This window comes from Sarcophilus harrisii, chromosome 4 (assembly GCF_902635505.1).
Source record: "Sarcophilus harrisii chromosome 4, mSarHar1.11, whole genome shotgun sequence".
Taxonomy (NCBI): domain Eukaryota; kingdom Metazoa; phylum Chordata; class Mammalia; order Dasyuromorphia; family Dasyuridae; genus Sarcophilus; species Sarcophilus harrisii.
In genome coordinates this window covers 345,038,881-345,065,202 of record NC_045429.1, presented here as the reverse complement: position 1 = coordinate 345,065,202, position 26,322 = coordinate 345,038,881, and the positions used below count along the sequence as shown (strand labels likewise).

Below are 26,322 nucleotides of genomic sequence, written 5' to 3'. Positions count from 1 at the left end.
CTTATATGCTAAGCTGGTCCCTCTCCTTGCCAAGGTAAACCCTTCTGCATGGACAAGTGATCTGATTCCATTTGTCCTATATTCTCCAGTCCCTCACTAATTTTCCATCTCTCCTTCTTCCATTGGTTTCTTCCCTATAAACATATCCATGCCTTGTCCATACTCAAAAATCCCTCAATTGATCCCTCCATTCCTGTTAGCTATCATCAGATATCGTTCCTTTTCCCCCTCACTTTCTTACTATAGCTAAACTCCTTGAGAAAGTAATCTAATAGATAATAATAAAGTGGCTTTATTTCCCTTCCTCTCACTCTCTTCTTAATTCTCTATACTCTAGTTTCCAACTTCACCAATCCATATCTTTCTCTCCTAAGTTACTAGTGAATTCTTAATTGCCAAATCTACTGGTCTTTTCTTGATCCTCATCCTTCTTGACCTCTCTGTAGCCTGTGACACTGTCAATAACTCTTCTTCCCTTGATATTCTCTTCTCTCTAGATGTTTATGATCCTGGTCTCTCCTGGTTCTTCTCCTATTTGTGTGACCGCTTCTTTTCAATGTACTTCCTCAGATATTCATCCTTGTCTCTCCTTTTAGCGATGGGTGTCCCTTATGACTCTGTTCTGGACTCTTTTCTCCTTTCTTTCTATGGGATTTCACTTAGCAATGTCTTTGGCTCCTATGGTTTCAATTATCTCTATCTATCTAGATGATTCTTGAATATTTATTCCTCTAAGCTTTCACTTAATATCTTATAGTCTTACAACTCCATCCACCTCTTGGAAATCTTTAATTATGTCTATGTCCCAAATCAAAATATCTAATGTCTAAATATGAATTTATTATCTTTCTTAGCTCCAATAATCTGTGTTAACAAGTCCTATCAATTTTACATTTGCAATACCTCTCAAAAATGCTCCCTTTTCTCCTGACATTGCCACAATTTTAGGGCAGTCAATATCTTATATCTGGATTATTGCAATAATTTGCCAGTTGACCTCCCTGAATCAAATCTCTCCCTACTCTTGTCCATCCTTCACTCACCTATCAAATCAATTTTACTAAGGCATAGGTCTAATACAATTTTGTAAACTCCAGTGGTTTCTTATTACCTCCAGGATCACATATACAATTCTCTGTTTGACCAAGGACCTGCTCTTTTTTATCTTTCTAGTCTTTATTATATATTTTGTCCCATTCACATACTCTACTGATTATGTGGCATTATTGTTTTTCCCAAAACAAGATGCCTCCCCACTTTTATCTACCAACCTGTGTCTTTTCACTTCTGGAATATTCTCCCTTGCTTATTCTACGTCTTTCTTTAATGTCTCATCTAAAATCCATCTTCTGAGAAAAAGCATTCCACAAACCTTTCCTAATCCTAATATTTTTCCTTTGAGATTCATTCCAAGGTATCCTGTATGTAGCTAGTTTGTTTATAGTTTTTGCATGTTGTCTTTCCTATTAGATTGTGAATTTTTTTAAGGGCAGGGACTGCTTTTGTCATTATTCATATCCTTGGAGATTAGCACAATGACTGACATACAGTATGTGGTTAATAAATACATGTTGACTTTTTCATTCATTTATTCATTCATTCAGCCTAGAGGCTTATTTGGAAATGGAAAGGCTGGATTTATAATCAGAGGATCTGGGTCAAATTCCAACTGATGTGTATGGATCATATTCAAGTCAGTTAAGCTCTCTGAGCTATATTCTTCCCTGTGAAATCAGGGGGAATTCTAGGTGGGAGGTGTTAAGGTATTCTAAAATACCTAAGTAAAGATTCTTAACTTGGGATTGTGAACTTATTTTTTTGGAAATATTTTTATAACTGTATTTCAACATAACTGGTTTCCTTTACCAATCTCCATATCTTGTTTTATGCAATTAAAAACATTATTCTGAGGTGTCCATAGACTTCATCAAATTATCAAAGGGGTTTATGACACCAATAAAGTTAAGAATTGGATTAGGTGATCTCTGCAGACTATTTCTGCTCTGTATCTACAGTATAATGTTTTCCCAATAGGTAATTTCTAGAAATGCAAAAAAAAACAAAAACAAAAAAACAAAAACAAAAAAACCCAGATTCATCTGCAATAATATAGCAGTCAGAAATACTCTCTAAGGTCCCCTGTAGCTCTAACATTTCATGAAAATACAAGAGAGGCTCCTACAACTACAGCTCTGAAATTTTAGCTTTAGAAAATGTAAAAGTTAGCCTTCAGGATTGTAACACTAGAAACAATTGTTACAGCAGTTGCCTCCTTCCCAGTCTAACATAATAAACTTGGAAAAGAAGGGAGGAGGAAGGATTTGACCTCGGGCCAGGGGGAGGTTTAGAACGTACTGAACTATTACATGAACAACTACAGAAGTTGTTGGAGGAGGAAGGCTATTCATAAAGAAAAGAAAAGCAGAGATTTCTAAAAGCCAAGTTTCACAAAAGAAAAGGCAGTCATTTTCCTTAGCCCAATGCTAAGTAATAATTAATTGGGATAATTAAGTAAGCAGCATTCATGACTTGTATGCAGGTTGCCATTCCCCTCTCTCCCTTCTGCTCTCTCCTTTTCCTCATTTCCCCCTTCTAACCCTTGTTGAGGGCCCAGAAAGAATGTGGCCCCAGATCAAGACAGAAAGTTATTCCAGTCACAGCTTGTGGTTATCCCAGACTCTCTTGCTATTCACAGACCTGATGCTTTAGGACCTGCGGTATTTAATGGCAATTCACAGCAATAAAGGGAATCTTTTCACATACTCATCAGTTATCCCCCTTTGTCTCCCTCTATTCATAATGATCTAAAGGGCTTTCTAGGAGAAAAACAAAACAAAACAAAACAACATTTTTTCTCCAGGAAATTCATTTTTTATACATCTTTTCCAGATCTTTAGAGGTTGTGAAAGATAAAATTTTAAACTTTTTTTTTTAAATGAGAGGCCATGTGGCATAGGAAACAGCCCTCAAAGCCAGAAGACTTGGAATCTTATCTTGCCTCTGACAAAGGCTAGATGTGTGGTCTCAGACAAGATCTAGGCCAGGGGTCCTCAAACTTTTTAAATAGGGGGCCAGTTCACTATCCCTCAGACAGTTGGAGGGCCGGAGTATAAGGAAAACAAAAACTTTGTTTTGTGGGCCTTTAAATAAAGAAACTTTGTAGCCCTGGGTGAGGGGGAATAATTGTCCTCAGCTGCCGCATCTGGCCCGTGGGCCATAGTTTGAGGACCCCTGACTAGGCATCTCTCTCCGATTAGAAATTGCACAGAAGGTGCCAACCTGCATTAGTAGAATTTCCTTACTAGGGTATGCCCATACTAGTAAAATCACAGATTCAGTCCCTCTTTCTACCTATGCTTTAATTATAAAATTAAAATTGAATTTAAAAATTATATGAAAACTTTAAAAAAATTGATTTTACCTGTTCTGCAACCAGTAAAATAGTTGGAGCTTTGGGAGCAGCTGTAGATGAACATACTGATGTAGATGGAACAAATGGAGGTGGCTTAATTATGCTTGGAGACAAGGCCTATTAAAACACAACCCATGGATTTTGCTTATTTGGGGTAAACCAAACCAATGCATCCCATCTTTCCCTCCCAACTGTAGCAATAACCCTTGTACTAAGATGACTTGTCCCAGGGGAAGTCATCCTCTGATCTCTTTCCCAAACCCCTGGATATCCCTACCCTATCCCCTCATCTCTCTTTTCATTTAGGAACAATTCAGGTAAGAAGAATATCAATGATAACTTTAACATTCTGCAAAAAGAGGTTACATGAGAGCTGTGTGTCTATGTCCCCTCATCTGTGTCCATGTCCATGTCCATGTCCATGTCCAGGATAGTTTAATATCATGGCCCCAAAACCCAGAACCTTGGGTCTCTTTCATTTTTTAAATAACAGCATTACTTCCTCCTTCCTCCCTAGCAAAGCTTTAAGAAATGAGGCTCTCAAAAGGTAAGATGCAATTGCCCTGTTAGTAGATAGTGTTAGTCAGGAAGACCGAGTTCAAATTCTGCCTCAGACACTAGTTGTGTAATCCCTGACAAGTGCCTTAACTTCTTTGTCCCTTAGTTTTCCCATCTATATAATGGGGACAATAATAGCATAGTATATATCCCACAGGCTTATGAAGATCAAATGAGAATTTAGGTAAAGTGTGTAGCAAACCTTATACTATCCTATACTCTCTCTCTCATATATATATATATATATATATATAAAATTTACTATACAAATATTATTTATTGTTACTTTTAAAGCACGTGCAAACCTCAAATTGCTATAAGATGCTAGCTATTAAAAATAAATTCAGCAAAAAAAAAAGAATATCATATATATATATATATATATATATATATATATCACATTTGAACAAAACAATGTAACCTAATTATTTTGGCTTTCAAACATAGAAACGAAGCAACCCTGAATGATTCCATGTTTTCTAGTCTTCCAGGACTAGTTATTCTAGTAAATAAAGCATCTTTTCAAACATATGCTGGTGTAGCCATGTGGCATAGTAGTTAAGAGCACTAAACTTAGATTTAGGAAGACCCAAGTTCAAATGTGACCTCAGATACCTACAGTGTGAAACTGGACAAGTCCTGAACCTTCATTTGTTTTAATTTTCTGATCTGTAAAATGGGGATAATAATAGCACTTATCTCACAGATTTGTTGTGAAGATCAAATGATAAAACAATTGTAAAGAACTTACTTAGCACAAAGTCCTAATGTTGGCTTCTACTCAGCATCTGTAAACATCTTTAAAAAGAAGGATCTTCCTGTTTTTAATCAATAAAAGTTCTTAAAACAAAGTAGCAAAGGTGGATTGATGGCTCATGGCTAGATATTCCTTGTCTCTCTGTTTCAACCTGGCACAAATAAATACTATATAATGCTAGTTGTTATTATTACTGTTTAGCAAAACAAAAACACCTTCTTAATTAATAATCATTAACAAGAATTAGGTAGTACAATGGATATTATCCCAGACTTGGAGTCAAGAAGACTTGAGTTGGGGTGGCTAATTAGTGTAGTGGATAGAGCACCAGCCTGAAATCAGTAGGACCTGAGTTCAAATCTGCCCTCAGACACATAACACTTCTTGGTTGTGACCCTGGGCAAGTCCAAATTCAGACACTTATTGACCCATTTGATCGTGGAAAAGTTACTTAACCTCTCTCAGTTTCAGTTTTTTTATTTGTAAAATGGAGAATAGTAGTAGTTCCTACTTCATAGAGAATCAAATGATGTAATACCAAATACTTTGCAGATTTTAATGTGTTAAAAAAGGGTAAGATTATTCATTCAAAGTTAAGGATTTCTTCAATGTATATGGATCCAACAATAAATTCATATACTAAATGAATTTTATGTTCTCTATTTCTCTAATCAAATTTTTGCTGTTTGTGATGTTGGACCAAACACTTTCCCTCTATTCCTGAACTAAGAAAATGAAATCAGATGAAGTGTGAGGTCATTTTGACTTCTACTATTTCTTAATAGCTGCCTAAAATCAATTAAATGGGATTTTCCTTAAAATATTCTATGATTCAGTTTAAAAACAAAAAAAGTTAGAGTGGCTTTTGTTTCTTTTTGTACTTCTACTCTTCACCCTCAGCCAAAATTTAATCCCAGGCTTCCAACTACTAAAAGTGCTAAGTTAATGCCTACATCAAATAGCAATTTTAATCATTCTTCAATTCCTATAAAACAAGAATTCCTTGTCCACATTTCTCCCATTGGAGATCAGAATTTAAATCTGAGTAAATTCTTACATGGAACACACATGCAACCAAAGTACATTGACTTCACTCCAATATTTATGATCATCTTAAAAAGAAAAGTCCTCTTGGAATTCATTAATATTAGCCCTTAATACAAAGTGGTAAAGGTAGATAGCTGGTTGGAAGCAAGGCTACCTACCACTTGTTCCTCCTTTTCAAATTCTATCTCTGAAGAAGGAAACTGGACTCCTTTCTTCAGCAGCTCTAGGTATATTTCCTTGACTTCACTCACATCCACACCTCCAGGGAAACCCTGTGACCATGTCTGTGTTAAAGAGGAAAGACACAAAAATGTAAGAAAAATCTTTAATGAAAAAAAAGAAAACAATATAGAATGGCAATACAGAAATATGGGGGTCTACTTGGAAAACAACAGGTATTTGAGATCTCTCCAATTACACTTCAACATTTACTTTGGACTTATTATACACAATGTATATGATATTAAACATACATTTAAGTTGTTAGATGGTAACATACATCCTCAATTCTAAACAACCTGCCATAAGATATCCTGAAGAATATATACTATTGATCAATAAGAGTCAAGAAAGGTCATGTAGTTAGGAAAAGCAGTGGACAAAGAGTTCTCACAAACTCTCTTGTGAGAGTGTCCTCTCTTGTAAAATGGAATCATACATAACAGACCTAGCTCACTAGCTTGTTGTCAGGATCAAAAGAAGTAATGCTAATCTTAAAGCAAGTGCTAGTTAAACATTAACTATTTTTATTGTTGATTTTATTCTAGTCTTGTTTTTGCCACTCCCTTGCTAAGTGAAGGGGCACTAGTAAAGATTTCCCAGTAGAATAATGTGTACAAACTTGTGTTTACAGGAGATTAACTTGCCAAAGAGAGAGGCAGCATAAATGAGAAAATAAAATCATGACTTTGGAGCCAATGATTTTGAAGAAATCACTTTGGGTCTCAGCTTCCCCGTTAAAAAAATGGGTAAACTATCCTAACCTCACAAGGATGTTATGTGAAGTAAGAAAAGATTTAGAAGAAAACTACTTTGAACTCTTCAGGAAATTATTTGGACATTTCTGAGTATCTGTTGACTATACGTATATATTGTTTTTTAAATTTAACATAAAAAGTAAGTTTTAACAAGTTTTTAATTCAAATCTCATCTCTGCAAATAGATCATTATTACACCAACCAGCATCTGTACAAGAAATTTCCAATTATTTGTAAGTTTGTAAACAATTCATGGATTACATCCCCAGAGATATAAGACAGACTTACCATGATGAAGCTCAAGATCTTATTCTGTATGTCTAAAGGCAAGTTGTATCTGGGACTCAGCAGCTTAACTAGATGATCTTTAATGAAGTCCTTCTTCACAATCAGGCCCTGGAAACTTGGGCCACAATTCTGCATGCACATGTCAATAAGCTATATTAAAGAGAAAACATGAAAAACTGTACCCATTTGCCAACACTTCTTCCAGGCACTGATGGGTCAGAGCATATTATCATCAACATAGCCAACAGATATCTGGGTGCCTTAATCTGTACAAAAGCGTTAAGACAGAGGCTGAGAAAAATCTACAAATCTAAACCACAGTACAGTACCTATTCTTAAATGTCTTATAATCTAGTTAAATAAATAAGGTATAGACATAAAGAAGATAAATGACGATATAAGGTAGCATATGCCAACTCCCAAGTTAGCAGCACAAATAATAGGAACCAGAGAAATTGAAAAAGGGAGTGGGACTGAGAGTGGGATGTTCAGAAAGGTTTCATGCAGGAAGGCAGCCCTTGATGGAAAGGTTAAAATTAAGCAGAAATAAATGAGCACAATCTAGGCAAGGAAATGGCATCAGCAAAATTAAGGAGATCAAAATGAGTATGACACTTTCAGAATTCATATGTAACATCTGGCCACCATGACTACATAGGATATTACTAAGAGATGACTTTAAAGGGATAAAGAGATATCTGACAGATTCAGAAGGGAATTTGAATGTCAAGCTAAGGGAAGACAATACAGTATACTGGAAAAAGCACTAGAAATGGGGCCAGAGGCCTGGATTCTAATCCTAAACACAATACTGACTTGTTATGTGATTTCTGGATAAGCCTCTTATATCCTCTGGGCTTGTTTCCTCACTTAAAAACGAAAGTGCTGAACAAAACAATTTCTAAGATTCCTTCTAGCCATGATGTTTTATGGTTCAATAAATTTATTTTATGAACAAAAGGAAGCTATTCTGAGAATGATGTGTACAAAATGGCACTCTTTGGGGGAGGGGGCAAAGGGGGGAGGGTTAATCTGATCCAGAGAGAAATAGCACAGCATAATAAAGTGATGACATTGGAATCACAAAGACCTGAGTTCAAGTCTTTCCCTTGACATATGGCTCGAGAATTCTTTAAGATCATTCATTTATAACTCAGGAGTGACACCGGATCCCCTTTCTGGACTAGCTTGCTCATACAACTTGCACTTATGTTGGCAAGTTAGGGGTTTCCAGAGAGAGGTATGTCACAAGTCTACAAATTACTACTCTTTAAGATCCTCAGGATAAAAATGGTGTAGGGAGATATACCCGCTACTATTTTTTCTGAGTCTCCATTGGTGTATTTTCCATTTCCCCAAAATTGATTACTAAGGCACAATAAATTCTTACATTTAAATATTTACTAATCTATAAGGCAGAAAAAGTAAGCCTAATCATAACATTTACTCAATCAAAGGGAAAATCCTAACCCTAAATTTAAAATAATTAAAGCATCATAGTCCTTAAATAAACCTTCCCTCAAAAAGAAAGGTTTTGGGGAAGCATGAAAATACATTTAGGAAACTAGCAGAGAGAAAGGGCAGATAAATGGGGAAATCCATATGCCCAGAGCAACTCACAATGCTGAATTATAGGCACTAATGTCTTTATTTCCTGGAGGAAAAATTCATAAAACACAAAGTCACTTTTCAGTTAGCTGCTTCTTTTTTCTTTCATTAAAAAAAAATTGCTGAGGCACTTGGGCTTAAGTGACTTGCCCAGGGTCACACAGATAGGATGTGTTAAGTGTCTGAGACCAGATTTGAACTCAGGTCCTCCTGACTTCAGAGCTGGTGCTCTATCCACTGCACTACCTAGCTGCCCCCTTTCCTTTCTTCTTTACAATTATTCTCCTGGAAAAAAAAAAGTTAACTTTCTTTTGCTCTACTCCTAATGAAGCAGTAATATGCTCTTTTACCCCATGGCCACACTTAGCATTGAAAAAATGTTATGTTACTGTTCTGACAATGACCTTAAATTAGATAATGGCTGAGCTCCTCATATCTGCAAATCATAAGGGATTCTGATTTGTCACATTTCCCTTTTATTTTTCCTTTTCAAACAGAGCTCACAATAGATGGAAATAAGAAGTTTCCTCCCTTTCAGGTTTTAGATGATACCAGAAAATAACAAATTCAATAGTTTTGTACACAGTAGCATAATTTAACCCTCTCCCAGTGAACTTCCAGAAGATGCTCTCATATATCAGTAAAACCATGTCTCTTCCAATCAGCAAGTTCCCAGCAAAACAGGTTGAAGGATAATTTTCCCAGCTGGAAGCCCTCCAACATTTTTGTAACCAAGTTCTTATGATTCCTCCTGTGTGAAGCTTATTCTCTTACTTTCTTTTTCCTCCTTTCTTTTTCTTCTTATAGCATCTTTTCTTGATTCCTTCTTAATAGTTGCTAATGTTATAAATGAGAATTGCCTAGTGGTTAATGGCTCAATTTTACTTTCTGAGGTAAAACTAAAGAAATACATCTTTCTATCAGGTCTGAACCCATAGTTTTTCTCATAGTTCCCAAATAGTTATTTGATTTACAAGTTTGTCAGTTATGAACTTCAAAACTTTAGAAACAGTCACAAGTAAATGAGCTGATGGGGACCTATAATGTTACAAGGCTGTCGTTATCTCAGTCATGTTATTTTCAAATAGGTCCTCTTCCTACATTCCTCAGACTAATCTCTGTGTTCAACAGTTTATCTGAAAGACTGTTTTATCAATCTTCCTTATGCAATTTTTTCCCCCTTTCAGCAACCACATTGTTCACATATAAAAAGAGCAGGCAATATTTTACATTTTCATTCATTGATTGCCTTGGTTAAACATTCCTTATGTACTAGAAGATGGGGATACTAAGATAAAAACAAGAGAGTTCCTTGACCACCAGCAGCTTATATTCATTGGGTAGGGAGAGAAACAGATACACAGAAAATTAAATACAAAATATGCACAAAGTAAATAATAGTATAATTTTCAGGGGAAAGGCATTAACATTTAGGGTGACCAGCTGTGTTACTTGAAACCAATTTTGAAAGAAACCAGGAATCGTAAAAGGCAGTGCTGAGGAGGGAGTATATTCCAGGTAAGAGAAAGCTTGGACATAGGAACAAAGACTGAAAATGAAGTGCTATTTGTAGAGAATAGAAAACAGACCAACTTGGCTGGAATTCAAAGCATATGAAGGAGAGTATGGTTCAATAAGTCTTGAAAGGTAGATTAGAGCCAGATCATAAAGACTTTTAAAAGCTAAACAGAGTTGTTCTTTTCTTTTAAATTCATGTTTTTCCCAATTATATGTAAAACAATTTTTAACATTCATTTAAAAAACATTAAGTCCTAAATTCTCTCCCTTGTTCTATTACCTACTTCTTGATAAGGCAATTTGATAACGTTTATATATATGCAATCATGCAAAACATATTTTCATTTCAGTTATATTGTGAAAGAAAACACCCTCCCCCAACAAGAAAAACAAACACATAAGAAAAATAAAGTTTTTAAAAAGTACGCTTCTGCCTGCATTCAGACTCCATCAATTCTTTCTCTGGAAATGGATAGCATTTTTCATCATATATCCTTCAGAACTGTCTTGCATCACTGTATTGCTGAGAATATTTAAGTCATTCACAGTTGATCACTGTAAAATATTGCTGTTATTGTAAACACTGTTCTCTTGATTCTACTCACTTTGTTTCAATTCAACCAAGTTTTTCTGAAAACATCCTACTCCTCATTTCTTATAGCACAATAGTATTCCATCACAATCATGTAATACAATTTATTCAGCCATTCCCCAATTGATGGGCATCCCCTAGATTTCCAATTCTTTGCCACCACAAAAAGAGCTCTATATTTTTGCACATATGGGTCCTTTTTCTTTTTCTTTTTTTTTTTTTAAATCTCTGGGATGCAGACCTAATAAGTGGGTTTTGCTGGGTCAAACAGTAGGTGTGGTTTTTGCTTTCCAGAATGGCTGGATTAGTTCACAACTCCCCTAACAATGCTTTAGTATTCTAATTTTGCCACATCTCTTCCCACATTGACTAATAAAATAGAAAAGGAAAATAACCAATCTTATAGTTGTGAGGTAGTACCTCATGGTTGTTTTAATTTCTATTTCTTTAACCAATAATGATTTAGAGTATTTTTTTCCTTATGACTAGATAATTTTGATTTTTTTCATCTGAAAACTCTGTTCAAATGCTTTGACCAATTATCAATTGAGAAATGACTTGTATTCTTATAAATTTGATTCAGTTCTCTATATACTTGAGAAATGTGAGACCTTTATCAAAGAAAATTGCTGTAATTTTTTTACATTTATGATTAATATATTTCTCTTCATCCAGTTTTTCCTATTCTCTCTCTTCTTTCACCCTCTCTGTTCTCAAATGTATTCTGACCACTTTCCCCATATCTGCCCTCCCTTCTATCAGTTCCTTCTCACTCCCTTATCCCTTTCTCCTCCTCCTTCCCTGTAGGTTAAAATATATTTCTATACCTGAGAGTGTATGTTGTCATCTAAGTCAATTTTGATGAGAGTAAGGTTCAAGTGTTGTTTATTAACCCCTCATTTTCTCCCACTGTAAAAATTATTTCATGTACCTTTTATGTGAGATAATTTACACAATTCTATGTCTTCCTTCTCCCTTCTCCCAATGTATCCTCTTTCTCAACCCTTAATTTTATTATTTTTTGGCATAACCTCATGACAGTCAATTCATACTTGTGCCGTATCTATGAATACTCCTCCTAACTGTCCTAATAATGATAAAGTTCTTAGGAATTACAAGTATATTTTCCTAGGTAGGAATGTAAACAGTTTAAACTTATTACGTTCCTTATGATTTTTTCCCATCTCTTTTTCTATGCTTCTCTTAAGTCTTGTATTTGAAAGTTAAATTTCTATTTATCTGTAGTCTTTTTATTAGAAATACTTTAAAGTCCTCTATTTCATTCAATTATCATTTTTGTTCCCTGAAAGTTTATTCTCATTTTGCTATGATAGATAATCATGGTTGTAATCCAAGCTAATTACCTTCTGGAATATCACATTCTGAGCCCTCTGATCCTTTAATGTTGAAGCTGCTAAATCTTGTCCTAGTCTAACTATATTTCCATGATATTTAAATTGTTCCCTTCTATTTACTTGAAATATTTTCATCTTTTAAATAGGAGCTCTGGAATTTGGTATAATATTTTTAGGTGTTTTCATTTTGGCATCTCTTTCAAGAGGCGAGTAGTGGATTCTTTCCATCTCTATTTTACCCACTGGTTTTCCTTAATAATTTCTTGAACTATGATTTCCATACTTTATTTTTGCTCAAGGCATTTAGGTAATCCAATACATTATCTTTCCTGGACTTATATTCCAGGTCAGTTGTTATGCCAATAAGATAGTTCACATTTTCTTCTATTTTTTTTTTTCATTCTTTTGATCTTGTTTTGTTGTTTCTTGATGTGTCACAGAGTCATTAGCGTCTACTTGCCCATTCTAATTTTTACAACATTTTCTTCATTTAGTTTTTGAACTTCTTTTCTATTTAGCCAACTCTGCTTTATAATGAGCTCTCTTCAGTGAATCTTCCATTTGGCCAATTCTACTTTTTAGGGAGTTCTCTTTAGTGGCTTTTGATGGCTTTTTGATTATTTGGCCTATTTTTTTTTTTTAAAGGTGCTATTTTCATCAGTATTTTTTGTGTCTCTTTTACCAGGTCAGTGACTCTTTTTTTCTCTCATTTCCTTTCCCAATTTTCCTCTATCTCTCTTATTTGATTTTTAAAATCCTATTTGAGCTCTTTTAAGGCTTAAGACCAATTCACATTTTTCTTTGAGACTTTGAATGTAGCTATTTTGAATTTATTGTTGTCTTCTGAATTTGTGTTTTGATCTTTCCTGTCACCATAATAACTTTTCATTTTTATAATCTATTTCTTGACTTTTAGCTTTAAGTTAAAGCTGGGCTGTGCTCCTGGGTAGAGAAGAATTATCCCAAAGTTAAGATTTTTCATGCTGCTGTTTTCAGAGCTAGTTTTAGGGATTCTGTAAGTTTTCAGTTCTTCCAAAGTAGTATGATGTAATGAAAGGTTATGGTAAGTGCTCTCCAAGCTAGTGCTCTGGTCTGTGAACAACCATAAACACTACTCCATCCAGAACTGTGACCAGAGTCCCCACTCCTACTAATGCTCTCCCTCACCTTGGGACTGCGACTAGAACCACATACAAATAATACAACAGAGTCCTGAACTCATATCAGCAAAAAATATCCTGTAATTTTCTTCTCTCCAGTTGTTTGTTTTTTACGGTCTGTGGGCTGAAAGTTCAAGAAGCTGCTACCGAGCTACCAATTTGGTCATTCCCAATGCCTGCTGCTTGCTTACTGGGTAGGGTCTGAGTGGATGAGCTCCATTCTCATGCCACTGAGAAAGACTTTACCTAGTGACCTTCTAAGTTGTCAATGGGCTGAAAAATTTATTTCACCCCTGTCCTTTTGTTGGTTCTACCTTTCCAGAGTTCATTATTTTAAAGTTGTTTGGACAGAAATATAGGAGAGCTCAGGAAAGTTCCTGCCTTACTTTGTTGCTTTGGCTTTGTTCCTCCTCCCTCTCCCATTGGATTTGTTTGTTTGTTTTTTGGGGGGGTTGGTTTTATTTTGTTTTATTGAAGTTTTTTATTTTCAAAATATATGTAAGGATAATTTTTGACCCTTGAAAAAACTTATGTTCCAATTTTCTTCCCTTTCCCTCAACTTCCTCCCCCTAAGATGGCATGTAATCCAATATATGTTAAACATGGTAAAAATATATGTTAAATCCAATATAGGAAGACTTATTCATACAATTATCTTGCTGCACAAGAAAAATCAGATCAAAAAGTTAAAAAAAAAAAAAAGAGGAAAAAAAAAAATGCAAGCAAACCACAAAAGAGTGGAAATGCAATGTTGTGATCCATCCTCATTTCTCACAGGCTTCTCTCTGGGCATAGATGGCTCTCTTTATCACTAAACTATTGGAAATGGCCTCAATCATCTCATTGTTGAAAAGAGCCATGTCCATCAGAATTGATCATTGTACAATGTTGTTGCCATGTACATTAATCTCCTGATTCTATTCATTTCACTTAGCATCAGTTCATGTAAATTTCTCTAGGCGGCTCTGAAATCATCCCACTCATCATTTCTTAAAGAAAAATAACATTCCATAACATTCATATACCATAACTTATTCAACCATTCTCCAACTGATGGGCATCCACTCAGTTTCCAGTTCCTTTCCATACAAAAAGGATTGCTACAAATATTTTTGCACATGTGGGTCCCTCTTTCCCTCCTTTGAGATCTCTTTGGGATACAAGTCCAGTAGAAACACTGCTGGATCAAATCTTCATTGGTTTTCATTTTTAAAAGGGAATCCCTAGACTTTCTTGAAAGGGCAGTATCATGGCTAGAGCTGTGGTTAATAATATCACTATGGGAACTAACTGCACAGGATGGATAGAAGAAAGAAGCATACCAGGAGACTAATTTGAAAATTATTCCAAAAGTCCAGGAGAGAAATCACAAAGTACTGAAGTGGGGAGTGATCTAGTGGAGAGATAAGGGTAGTTACAAAAAAATTTTTAAAAAATAAATTTGGCCTTAAATATGTTATAATCCAGCAGGTAACTTGAAAATCAGGAATTCATCTCAAGGGAGAGTAGTTGAGGCTGCTGAGACAGACTTCATTGAGATGAAGAAGGTTTAGTTGGAATCGTGGAAACTAAACATCTCTCTGGGAAAGGGTGGAACATAAAAAGGAGTCAAGAAATCTGGATTTATTCCTATATTTAGATGACAGGAGAAGAGAAGAAGCCATCAAAAAAGATGGAGGACAGTCAGAGAAACATTATGCTATAGGAAAAGAGATAGCAATCAGTAGTGTTGAACAGACTATAATGCAAAAAGGCCATGAGAAGAAAGATTTTGTCATCAGGATATAATTTAATTACTGATTTGGCCTTGGCTGCTCTGGTCAGAAACATTAAGAATACAATAGCAATTAAAAATAGGTAGCTGGAAGGAAGAAAAAAGGGGAAACCATTTAGAATTTCAAAAAATAGTAGGATGAATTAGAATGGATAGCAAGAACATGATTAAATAAATAGATGATTTTTGGCTTGAATGTAGTATTTTAATGAAAAAGCTATAACTGTAAAAGAAGCTCTGCCCCACTAAAAGAGCTTAACCCATTTCTTCTTATCATTTGGGACAGAATAACACATTTATGTTAGAATAAGTTGCCTAAATTCTGGTTGCTAATTACTTTAGTTCCTAAAACAATTAGGAAAGTGCTGATGGAGCATAATTTCATATTGTCATTTTTATGAGTGGAATTTGGGATTCCTGTTTCTCAGTTCAGTTTAATCTGTAACTGTCTACTAAATAAAGCTCACTAGAGACTCACTAGAGACTCAAAATTAGCCCCGGTGCTCCTTGAAGCAATAAAAGGGCATAAGTGACTAGCTTAAACTCTTTTTAATCTCAAATTGCTTCCATTTAAAAGAGAAGATGCTCAGCAGAGATTATGTCTGTGTGTGTGTGAAGAAATCAGTTTATCGCTCATATTTCTCTATATGTCATAATCCTAAATGCGATTCTTACTTTCTGGTTTTGGCTCTATTGCCTGTTTGAAAGACATGCCATGCTTAGAACAAAGAAGAACTGTGAATTCTGCATGGAAACCCATTCATTGAAGTAAGGGCAGAGAACTTATGGCTTCTTTGGGGTCCTAAGGAGTTGACAGGAGGTACACAGAGATTAAAAGGCTTAATGATATTGCATATCTGAGAAGTGTGGAAAGGCATAGAAAGCATGAAAGGCTGGGTTTAAACATAGGTCTCCTCTAAAACCAAAATCAAAATTATAAAACAAAATATGAACCATCAGTGCAAGTATTTCTCCCTTCATTGGACCAAGCTTGAAGAACTAACAATTCTACTGCAGCTGGATGGACTAGTGCATAGTATGTTGAACCTGAAACCTGGAAGACCCAAAATCAAATCTAGCCTCAGAAACTTAACAGCTGTGGGATCTCGGGCAAGTTTAACCTCAGTCTGCCTCGTTTCCTCATCTGTAAAATGGCGATAATAGATTCCCATTTCCCAAACTTGTTAGGAAGAGAAATTGAAATGATACCTGTAAAAGGATTTTGCAAACCTTAAAGTACTATTTAAATGCCAATTCTATTTTTATCAGCAGCATCATCATAATCTAAAATTTTATCTCAGAAATGTATGCCAAAAATCAGGCTTGCTGTAGGAAAATATTGTACTAAATTCGAGTACTTTTGCCCTCTTGATTATTTTATATTTATCACAAATACAATTGCGTGTGTGTGTGTGTGTGTGTGTGTGTAATGGATACAGATATAGACATTGTATATAGTTTGCATGTTGCCTCCCTTATTAAACTGTGAGCTCCTTTAAGACAGGAACTATCTTTTGGTTTTCTTTGTATCTCCTATTAGCACAGTGGTTAATTAACCCTTAGCAGCAACTTATATGCTTTTTGACTAACTGCCTTAAAAAGGTCCCAAACAGATACCTAACAAAAGATAAAGTAAATAAAAATTTACTTAGAGAACATATAACTCGGATTCCAATCTAGATTGAATCCAGTTCAGCCACTGTTTATTTCTTATCTACCCATGTGCAAAGCCCTGGGGAATACAAAAACAAAAAAGAGAAAAATAGTCCTTGCTCTTAAAGAACTTATAATCTACTCTGGAGAAACAATATGTAAACAGTACATATGGAATAATTCAAGGCTGAAGAGAGCACTAACAGCTAAGAGATTGACTAAATTCTCTCATGTTTCTTCTAAGAAATGGCTTCTATGAAATTATATTCTGAAAAAGTAAATACTTTTTCCTCAGATCCTCTAAAGATAAAAAGGGTTGTTTACATGAAGGAGCTCATAAACTGGTCCTTAATTATTTCTTCAAGCTCTAAGACTCTGGAATAATTTGTAATAACCTTCGTGTGACATCAAATAGGCAACAGAATCTTTATATGAAATTCCAATCAGTTAACATCTAAGAAAAACAAACTCGTTTTCCATGTGTTCTTAGTTTATCATGGGTGATAAAATCTAAATCAACACTGATATTATGGCAAAAACCAATAGTATTTCTTTTTTCTTTTCTTTCCTTCTTTTCTGCCCATTTTTTTCTAACTACAGCTTTTCTAACTGTAGGGTAATAGCCTGGAAGTCAGACCTGACTTAAAACTCTGCCTCTATCATCAGTGACCTATGTGACCATGAATATACCACTTCATTTTTTGTTGCCCTAGGAACTGAGTAGCAATGACTCTAAAAACTCTTAAGTTATAGATAAATTGCCTGAGTATTGAGTGCCTGTGTAGTGAAGAGAATTTCTACACTTGGGGCTTTCAAACTAATGGCTCAGATTTAAAACATAAATAAAATTATTTGCAACTTAACCCTTTTTCACACTCACAAAAATGAAAAATATGTTCATTTTCACCCATTTGGATACTGGTGATAATGTAGAGAGATAATGTGCCTCTACCCCCAGTCTCACTGATTTTCTCTGAATTCTACCAGAATTTAGTGCATATTTCACAATTTAATACTTACTACACTTTCTTGCATTGTAGTTTTAAGAAGCGCATGAACAAAGGTTACACATAATGAATAGGTATTACTGGCTGTAATAGTGCTAGGGAACTTCTAAATCACAGTGATCATGACTTTGTATTTTTTCTTCTGTATTATCTTTTCAACTTGTCTGTAACTTCCTTAAGAGCAGAGACCATGCCTTCCTTATACATTTTTCAATATCTCATGACATATACTAGCATTATGAGTATACAGGAGGTGCCAAATACTTAATGATAGAAAGCACCCTGTTTCCTCTCCATGTAATTGATTATAATATCATTAAAAGTGATGGAAATATGTCAGGTGATAATATCATTATAATCAATGATATTATCACCTGACATATTTCCATCACTATTAATTATTTTAAGTATGACTAATCCTTAGCTCAGCTTCTCAGAACGCAGAGAGGATGCTTCCTGGAAAACCAGGACTTAAACAGTGTATTATGATACGCAATTAACAGTAGGGATATTCCCAAGACAAGCCAACACCCACTCACCTATTCAAACAGAAAAATCAAATTAACAGAAAATACAGGAGCCTTTAAAACTTGAAAAATTTTATATGACCTTATTACAAGTACAATTTCCTTCAAAATTATGTTTGGTTTAAGTAAATACTGAAATTACAAAGTAATTGTTTGAACACACACTTCTGGGGCAATAATCAGGCTGGAGATACAGCCCCTGCTGCATTGCAGGGGACTGCATCCAGGGACACTGGACTATAAATCCTAAATCTGGCTAGACCAGACTAACTAGCTGCGGGAACTCAGGTAAGCTAATTTACTCCTAGAGAGACTAAATTACCTGGGATGACCATTAGTTGTAATCAAACCAGAAAGGGAATATAAGAAAAAAGAAGGTTTGGGAAGGGCTCTTTAGTGCTGTCCTAGTATTGCTATCAGGTTGCTGTGCATGTACAGAGCTACAGTAAATGGTTCTTAATGACTGAAATTGGAAATATGAGACATTCCAGTATCTACCCAACAGCTCTCTTGGTAAACACTCCCAAAGCTCAGAGGTGAGGTGTGATTCTGCCTGATTAGTACAGTAACCATGCATAACAAACAGGGAGGTATGCAGGGAAAAGCAAAAGCAATAGAGTCTGTATTCAGATGGAAGAAAGGCAGAGTTTGCAAGCAGATAAGTAAAAAGAGCCCTCACCAAGGTTACTGAAGGTCATATGGAAAAGGGATGGAAGGGGTGGAAAGGGACGGAAGGGGGGGAAGGGACAAGACAAATAAGCTTCTACACCCAAATCATGGAAAAGCAATAAAGAAAATGAAACTAATAAGGAAAAACCCTTTAATTTAAAGCTGATTGTTGCTAGAAACAACAATAGGACTGTCTTGATGCAAATAAAAGTTAATATTACAGGACTCTGAAATATGGTTAAGATAAAATATGAAACTCATGAATATGTCTCTGTATAAAAATAATAGAAAGTATCTTTTTTAAGGGTCATGATATGTATGTATATGTGTTTTGGGCAGGAGAGGGGCTATTTTCAGTAACATCTACACAATTGGTTTGAGTGGATTAAAGGCCCATGATGTAGGTCTGAAATCATTTACTCTTTATTAACAAATTAGGAAATTATCAGAATTCTGTTGCAACCAAAATCCATACTAAATGTAAGTTACTACTTAGTGAAATAAGCAGGACAAGTACAGCTTCCTCAATTGCTAACTTTACTCAACTATTCACCTCCCCATAAATATAGAGCTCTTTGCTGATTTAAGCATTACCTCATTCTAAGTAATAATATATATTTATATGTATACATATACAATATATACACATACCATGCAAACACGTGTTGTATTCATATATATGCATGCACGCACATGCAAAAGCACATGTATATACACATAAAATGTGTGTATATGTGTATACATATGTGTACACACACACACACACACACACACAATTCCCAGAGAGAAAACTCCCTCTACCAATGCAGAGTGACCATTGCTCTGCAATTTACACTCATAGGACCATTACCTGGTACATTAAAAGGCTAAGGGACTTGCCCCTGACCTTTGTCAGTAGTTGTGAGAGACAAAATTTGAACCCAAGTGCTTCTTATTTCTGAAACTAGTTATCTAAGCACAATATCACATAATATTATAAATGTCTGCTTCTCACATGGGACCGAGACAACTTAGTGAGCCAATTCTACTCCTAGAACATACTGGCCAGTTGATCTTGGGCAAGTCACTTAACTAACCTCTCTATGTCCCAGGCAGTTTCTCTATAAAATGCAAAGCATTTGCTAATCTTATCACCAGGAATTATCTACACTATGAAATTACAGGATGGATGGATAGATAGACAAATGAATTAGATATACAGACAGACAGGGAGACAAATAGATAGGTAGGTAGACAAATATATACATATATATGTGCATATGTGTGTATACTCCTGCAGAATTTTAAAGAAATCTTTCAGGAGGCAAAGGATTTAAATTTTGGTAGTGACCGTATTAAAGTACTCACTGATAAGGTAAGTTGGATCTCCTTGTGATTACAGTTCTTCGAAATCCTTTTCTTCAAAGCTTTTACTGCGTCTTTTGGCCTGTGACAACAGAGAAAGAGTAATCAAATCAATCTATTTACTTGATTTCTAAAAGTGTTCAGAGATAGAGAACCCCAAGGGGGATCATATGTCAATTTTCAATGCTAATTAAGGAAAACTACAGAACCATGGGAATATCAGAAGTGAAATCACACCAGGTGATGAAAGTCCAAATCTCTGGACTACCAAGTCTAAATTGATTCCCTATGATACCACATTATGTGGTATATACTTAGCTTCTTAAACTATGGGTTATAACCCCATATAGGGTGCATAACTAAATGTGGGAGTCACAAAATTATGATGTTTTATTTATTGTATGATTTTGTATGTATTTTGGTTGATGTATGTATTTTATTTAAGTATGATCTATTAATGTTTGATTTGTATAGCTATTTTATATACCTATATACTTGAGGCACATAAAAATTTCTTGGGCAAAAAGGAGGTACAAGGAGAAAAAGTTTAAGAAGCTTTGATTTACAGTGAAATGTCCTTCAAAAGTCACTGAAGCTTTCTTTGTTACCTCCTCCACTGATGAATGTTTCTTGACCACTATTTGTTGTGACAGGCAACATGCCACAGGAATGACTTTGATCAGTTTATATAATTGCTGTTTTTAGCAGCAACTCTCAATCCCCAAGGAGTCATTGCAAGAAGGATCTGCAAATCTTACATGCACTAAACACTGGTACTTTACTTTTTTTTTTTTTTTTTTAAACCTACCTGGTAATTTCAGACATATGGAGAACTCCCTGTAAGAAAATCTCTAGCAATGAAGATCAGCTTCTTTCACTATACTGGGAGAAAATTGCTTGGGATTGTTGAGAAGTTCAGTGAGCTACCTATAGTACACACAGATCTTCCTGGCTCCAGTATCAGCTGTCTATCCTATATATCACAGCTACCTCTAATACTTAGTACTAATAAAATATGCAGCATTAACACAGTATAATAAACAGGTATGCATTCTGTAACTTATACATATAATTCCCTATACAAATACTGTTTTTCAAACGTAGATCTATTAGGATAAATAAAATCCAAGCAAAAAGTGTTACAGAACCCAGTGAAGATTTTTGTCATCAGGTATTTTCATAATCAAAAGACACGCAAAAAACAATTACTATCATATAAGTGTTGACAAAATTTTTTGATTTAGAGAAGAAATCTTCATATTTGAAAAAGTAGGGAACCTTATTTTGTGGACAAAAAAATTAACCAATTAGAATTCAGGGGTTAAAGTTTATACCACCTATTCACATTTCTCAGAGGCTTGTTTCATCTATGAAAGAAAGGTTTAACTCAAGAAATTAATTAATTATATGGCAAATATTTAAATTACTGAAGAGCAAACTATTTTCAAGTACTTTAGCCCTCTTCATCTGCATATAAAAAATGGATCTGTGCTACAAATTTTTTATTATAGTAGTCAAGACCTCCATTTGATAGCTACTTATCTGAATTATAGACCAGAAAGTAATCAAACTCTATTCATCAACATAACCTAAAAAAGACTAGTTTTTCCTCTTAGTTTTGATTAATGAGACTTTGGTGAACTCAGAGATTTCTCTGTATCAGCAGAGGTGTCAAATATTGGCAGCAAGACTCACAACACTCCCAAGTGCTGCTGAAACAGATTAAAATGGACTTGGGAAATAATTAATAAATAAAACCACAATGAGACATAATGTTAATATATGATGTTCTAAGTCAACATCAGCCTGCAGGAATTCTTATGTATCCTGTTTCTATTCACGTTTGACACAACAGGCATAGATTACAATCCATTCGTGCCTTCCTAACCCATGCAATGCTTGTCTACATATTCTCATATCATCTGTAACAGTCCACTCAATGTGATGGGCTCTTCCTCTAGGTCTCTTAATATGATTCAGGTACCAGTTCAGTATGTGAGCTATAGATATTTCCCATTAGCTTTTACTCTCAATACATGACCAGCCTGCCCATCTACATTTTAGGTCATATATCTCTATGATAATCTTTTTTAGACCAATTGCTTTTAGAAAGCAGTTTGTCAGTGATAATATGGCACAACTTATTTATACTCACTATATCTCTTTTTGCATTGTGTTTGGATAATGAAGGACATAGTTTAATTTGGAGAGTTCTGATTTGTTGAAGACTGTGACATTCCATGTTTCACAATCCATTTTAATTTCTGGGGGAAACCTGAAGTCCTTGAAAGTTCCCTACCATTTCTCAAACAAAATTCAGATTATTCTTTTCAAATTATCTAATTCAGGGTAATTCAGCTATGAGATTATGTTTATGTAAATTAAAAAGAAGAACATATCACGCAAAAATATAATATAAAGATTCTGGGTTGATGTCATGAAAAAATGAGCTTGTCCTATATTTTTGACATAGGGACAAAAAAATCCATTTTTGACTATACCTGTACCTAAAATGGCAGATGACCCAAATAACCAGAGATTTAAGGATTAAGTAACAGGAAATCTATGACCCCAGGGCAAATTAGTTTTTTTTTTAAAATGTTCTCCATATATGTATTAACTAGAAACAGTGGCAGATAGAGTTGTAGGGCATGAAAGAGACTCTGCAGAATCATCAATCTTAGCTCAGGTGTGACTTCAAGAGGACATGCTATTACATCTGGTTGGATGAATAGTCAGCCAATTTTTGCAACCTTTTATCAAACAGCAGGAAAAGGAGAAGGTAGAGGGAACAGGAGGAGCTGTAATGGATTTTTCAATTACCCTCATTTGGAAAGAAGTTGTTCCATGGCTGGCATTTCTTTAAGGCACAGAAAGGGTACTATGCAACAACTTCTGAACAAGTAAATTAGGCAGGCCATTTCTAGAAAAATGAGCTGGGTTCTTCCAAGATGGCCCTCTTTTAGAAGGTAACATCAATCCTCCTCTTAAACCCTACCCTCATATACTCACCCATCTTTGCTGGTGATAATCATGTCACAGATGTGCATGAACTGGCCCCAATCTTCAGTCTGAACGCCTGCAAATGTAGCCTTTTCTGCAAAGAAAAGGCAATTGTTTTTTACCCTTGGCAAGAATTACTTGAAGATAATTTTTTATCTTCCTGAAACAGTCTGAAATCTTGACAAGAAAGTCTCATTAACTTGAAACCAAAGAAGTAAGCAATAGGATTTATTCATTCAAAAAGCATTTATTAAATACTTACTGCATACATAGGAAAGTGCTAATTGCTAGGGATATAAATACATACTATAGTGTTGAATCATTTTGTTTTACTTTTTCCTTTTATTTGTGGTGTCAAGAGAATATAAGTGCCTTGAGGGCAGGTGCTTTTGTTTAACACGGGGAACAGAGGTTCCACTTAAATTTGATCTGCCCAGTAATTTGACTACATAAAAGACTTGCTTTACAGTTTGAGGGCATTCTTTTTAAAATGCAAATATGGTTAATTATATACATATTACATAAAGTCAGCCTTCCAGGTGCTTTCATGATATTAGCCCAGAATCTTTATATTATATTTTTGCGTGATGTTCTTCTTTTTAGTTTACTAGCTACTGAGAAATACAACTAGGTTGCCATAGTAGAAAGTGCTGAACTTGGAAGTCAGAAATTCAGCTTCAAAATCATATCACCTTTCTCAGTCTGTTTCCTTGTCAGTAAAAAGCATACAATAATAGCACCTACCTCACAGGTTGTTGTGAGGATCAAATGAGTCAAAAGAGTTTTATAAACCTAAAAGATCTTTCTAATGCTGCTTATTATTATTAACTACTACTATTTAGGGATACCTAAGTACAAAATTATTTGAACCAGAATTTTCATTATTGTGATGAATTATCATCAGCAATGCAAATATGCAACTCATTCCTAACATAGTCTTTTTTTTTTTTTTTTTTTTTTTTCCTGAGGCAATTGGGGTTAATTGACTTGTCCAGGGTCACAAGCCAGGAAAAACATAAGGTCTTAGAGAATAGTCTAGGACACCAGGAACTTAAGTAACTTAGTTCTTAAAGATCAAATACATTAAAAGCTAGTTCTAGCAATTCCTGCTATCCCTTGCCCCTAGTTTCCCCTCAAATACATACATATATACATATCTACCTATCTCTATTTTTGTAGTGATTTGGGGAGATAAGGGTGAACACATAGAAGGAGGAGATTTTGAATTGGAAATGCCTCCAGAAGGGTAGTTGGTAAGTAGCACAGAAGGGTCACCAAGGGAAGTGAGGATTCTAAGAGACAAAGTTGCAGACAGAAAGCACTGATTTAAAATCTATCAGCATTGAGAACCAAAGTACAATTGCTGCTGTTCCTTTCTCTGGCACTCCTCACTAGCTGGCCTATTGGTAAGGCAGTTCAGGTCCCAGTGACAGACATCAAGAAAAGAGTGGCTGGCTGAGAAATCCCCAGTGTGCCAAATGCTTCCTAATTTGCTTAGAAATGGAGTGACTTGAATGGCAAGGCTAAGGCGCCTTCAAATTCTCTGTCTTGAAACTTCAGACAAGAAGATTTTTAACTAACTCTAAATCCACAAGGCTTGGCTTCCCCATAGCAGCAGAAAACCTTGGGGAGGGGGGGGGAGGAGAATATAATAAAGGATATATATTAAGATATATATTATATTATAATATAGGTATAATATATTATAATATTATAATATAGGTATATAAGTATATTATAATAAAGGCGTATAATCTGAACTCATGCCAGGGTAAAGGGGTAAAGAAAGCAAAGCAGAGGGTAGTTTTTATTATTTTATTTTTTACCCAGGCATGCCAGAGTCTACACAGTGGAGGAGTATGGGGGGGAGAAGGTTTGAGAGGTCTTAGTAGAGCTGCTTTGAAAAGAAAATCCTCCCATACTCAGGTTTTGCAGAAACTAAATTTGCCCATTAATTCCACCACTGGAATTATTGCTTTGATATTTAAAAGTGGTCTTTATAAAATGCAAATACATATAGAGAAGAGTATTAAAAAGTTTTTTGCAACTTTGTGTGAATAAAAAAAGTCAGTCATAACTCTGTGATTAAATCTATCAGATCCTGTCTTCCTGCAGGGAGGACTAGGAAGTGGGAGAGTAGAAGGGATTTAAGAGATTATGGATGATGACAAAGGAGTTCCAGGCACCCATGATGTCAATTTGTCTCCATCACAGAATTAAATTGGCCTAACTGGCACTGGTGAGGGAGAGATTGTGGGAGAGATCTGATTTCAGGGAAGGGTGATTCAGTTAAGGGTAGCTAAGTGGCAAAATGGAATCGGCCTTAGAGTCAGGAAGACCTGAGTTTAAATTCAGTGTCAGACACTTACTAGCTAATGACTTTGGGCAAGTCACTTACACTGCTTGCCTCAGTTTCCTCATCTGTAAAAATAAGTTGGAAAAGCAAATGGCAAACCACTCCAGTATCTCTGCCAAGAAAACCCCAAATGCTCTTCATAAAGAGTGAACATAACTGACATAACTGAACAACAACAAAACATTTTAACCAAGACTGATAAGGTTCCTCCAGCTACTACTGATGCTACTTGACACAAAACTTCTGCCCCCAGCTCCACCATACAATTAAGTACCAAATATCATCTCAACCATGATTGTCAGAGGGAAGACATTGAGTTCTTAGACAATCACACCATCTTTCTAGCTTCCTAGCGCCAATAAATCAATCAAGAGGCTTTTATTATGTCCCCACAATAGGCCAAGTAAAAGCTGGAGAGCTGATCTCCACTCGACTGCCATAAGATCATGGGCAATTCAAACTCTCAGAGACCGAGGCAACTAATTCTATAAACTGTATAGAAAATACCACAAGAGTTAGGTGAGAAGGAATTTTCTCATGCAGAAGTTCCCCATACCAATGAATTTGCTGGTCCTGTTCCTATTCCTATATGCTAGGCATTGAAGACACAAAAGTTTTAAAGTCGCTGCCCTATTATAACATTTGATTGGGAGATTTATAACTAAATACTGGATATTTATACAAGATGATTTGCACAAAGATGAAGGAAGTACCCTT

General features: G+C 35.3%; 1 protein-coding gene across 5 annotated transcripts in view; it reads right to left on the bottom strand.

Annotated features, from left to right (window-relative positions):
- Positions 1 to 26,322, bottom strand: part of TOM1L1 (target of myb1 like 1 membrane trafficking protein) — a 56,714-nt gene that overhangs the window by 28,499 nt on the left and 1,893 nt on the right. For all 5 annotated transcript variants that reach the window (XM_031966437.1, XM_012548078.3, XM_012548076.3 and 2 more), the window contains exons 2-6: positions 23,259 to 23,343; positions 20,250 to 20,328; positions 7,040 to 7,189; positions 5,933 to 6,058; positions 3,422 to 3,529 (exon numbers count right to left, since the gene is read on the bottom strand). In XM_031966437.1, coding sequence (XP_031822297.1) covers positions 3,422 to 3,529; positions 5,933 to 6,058; positions 7,040 to 7,189; positions 20,250 to 20,328; positions 23,259 to 23,296 — 501 coding nt within the window. In that variant the 5' untranslated portion in view covers positions 23,297 to 23,343. The remainder of the gene's footprint in view (positions 1 to 3,421; positions 3,530 to 5,932; positions 6,059 to 7,039; positions 7,190 to 20,249; positions 20,329 to 23,258; positions 23,344 to 26,322) is intronic.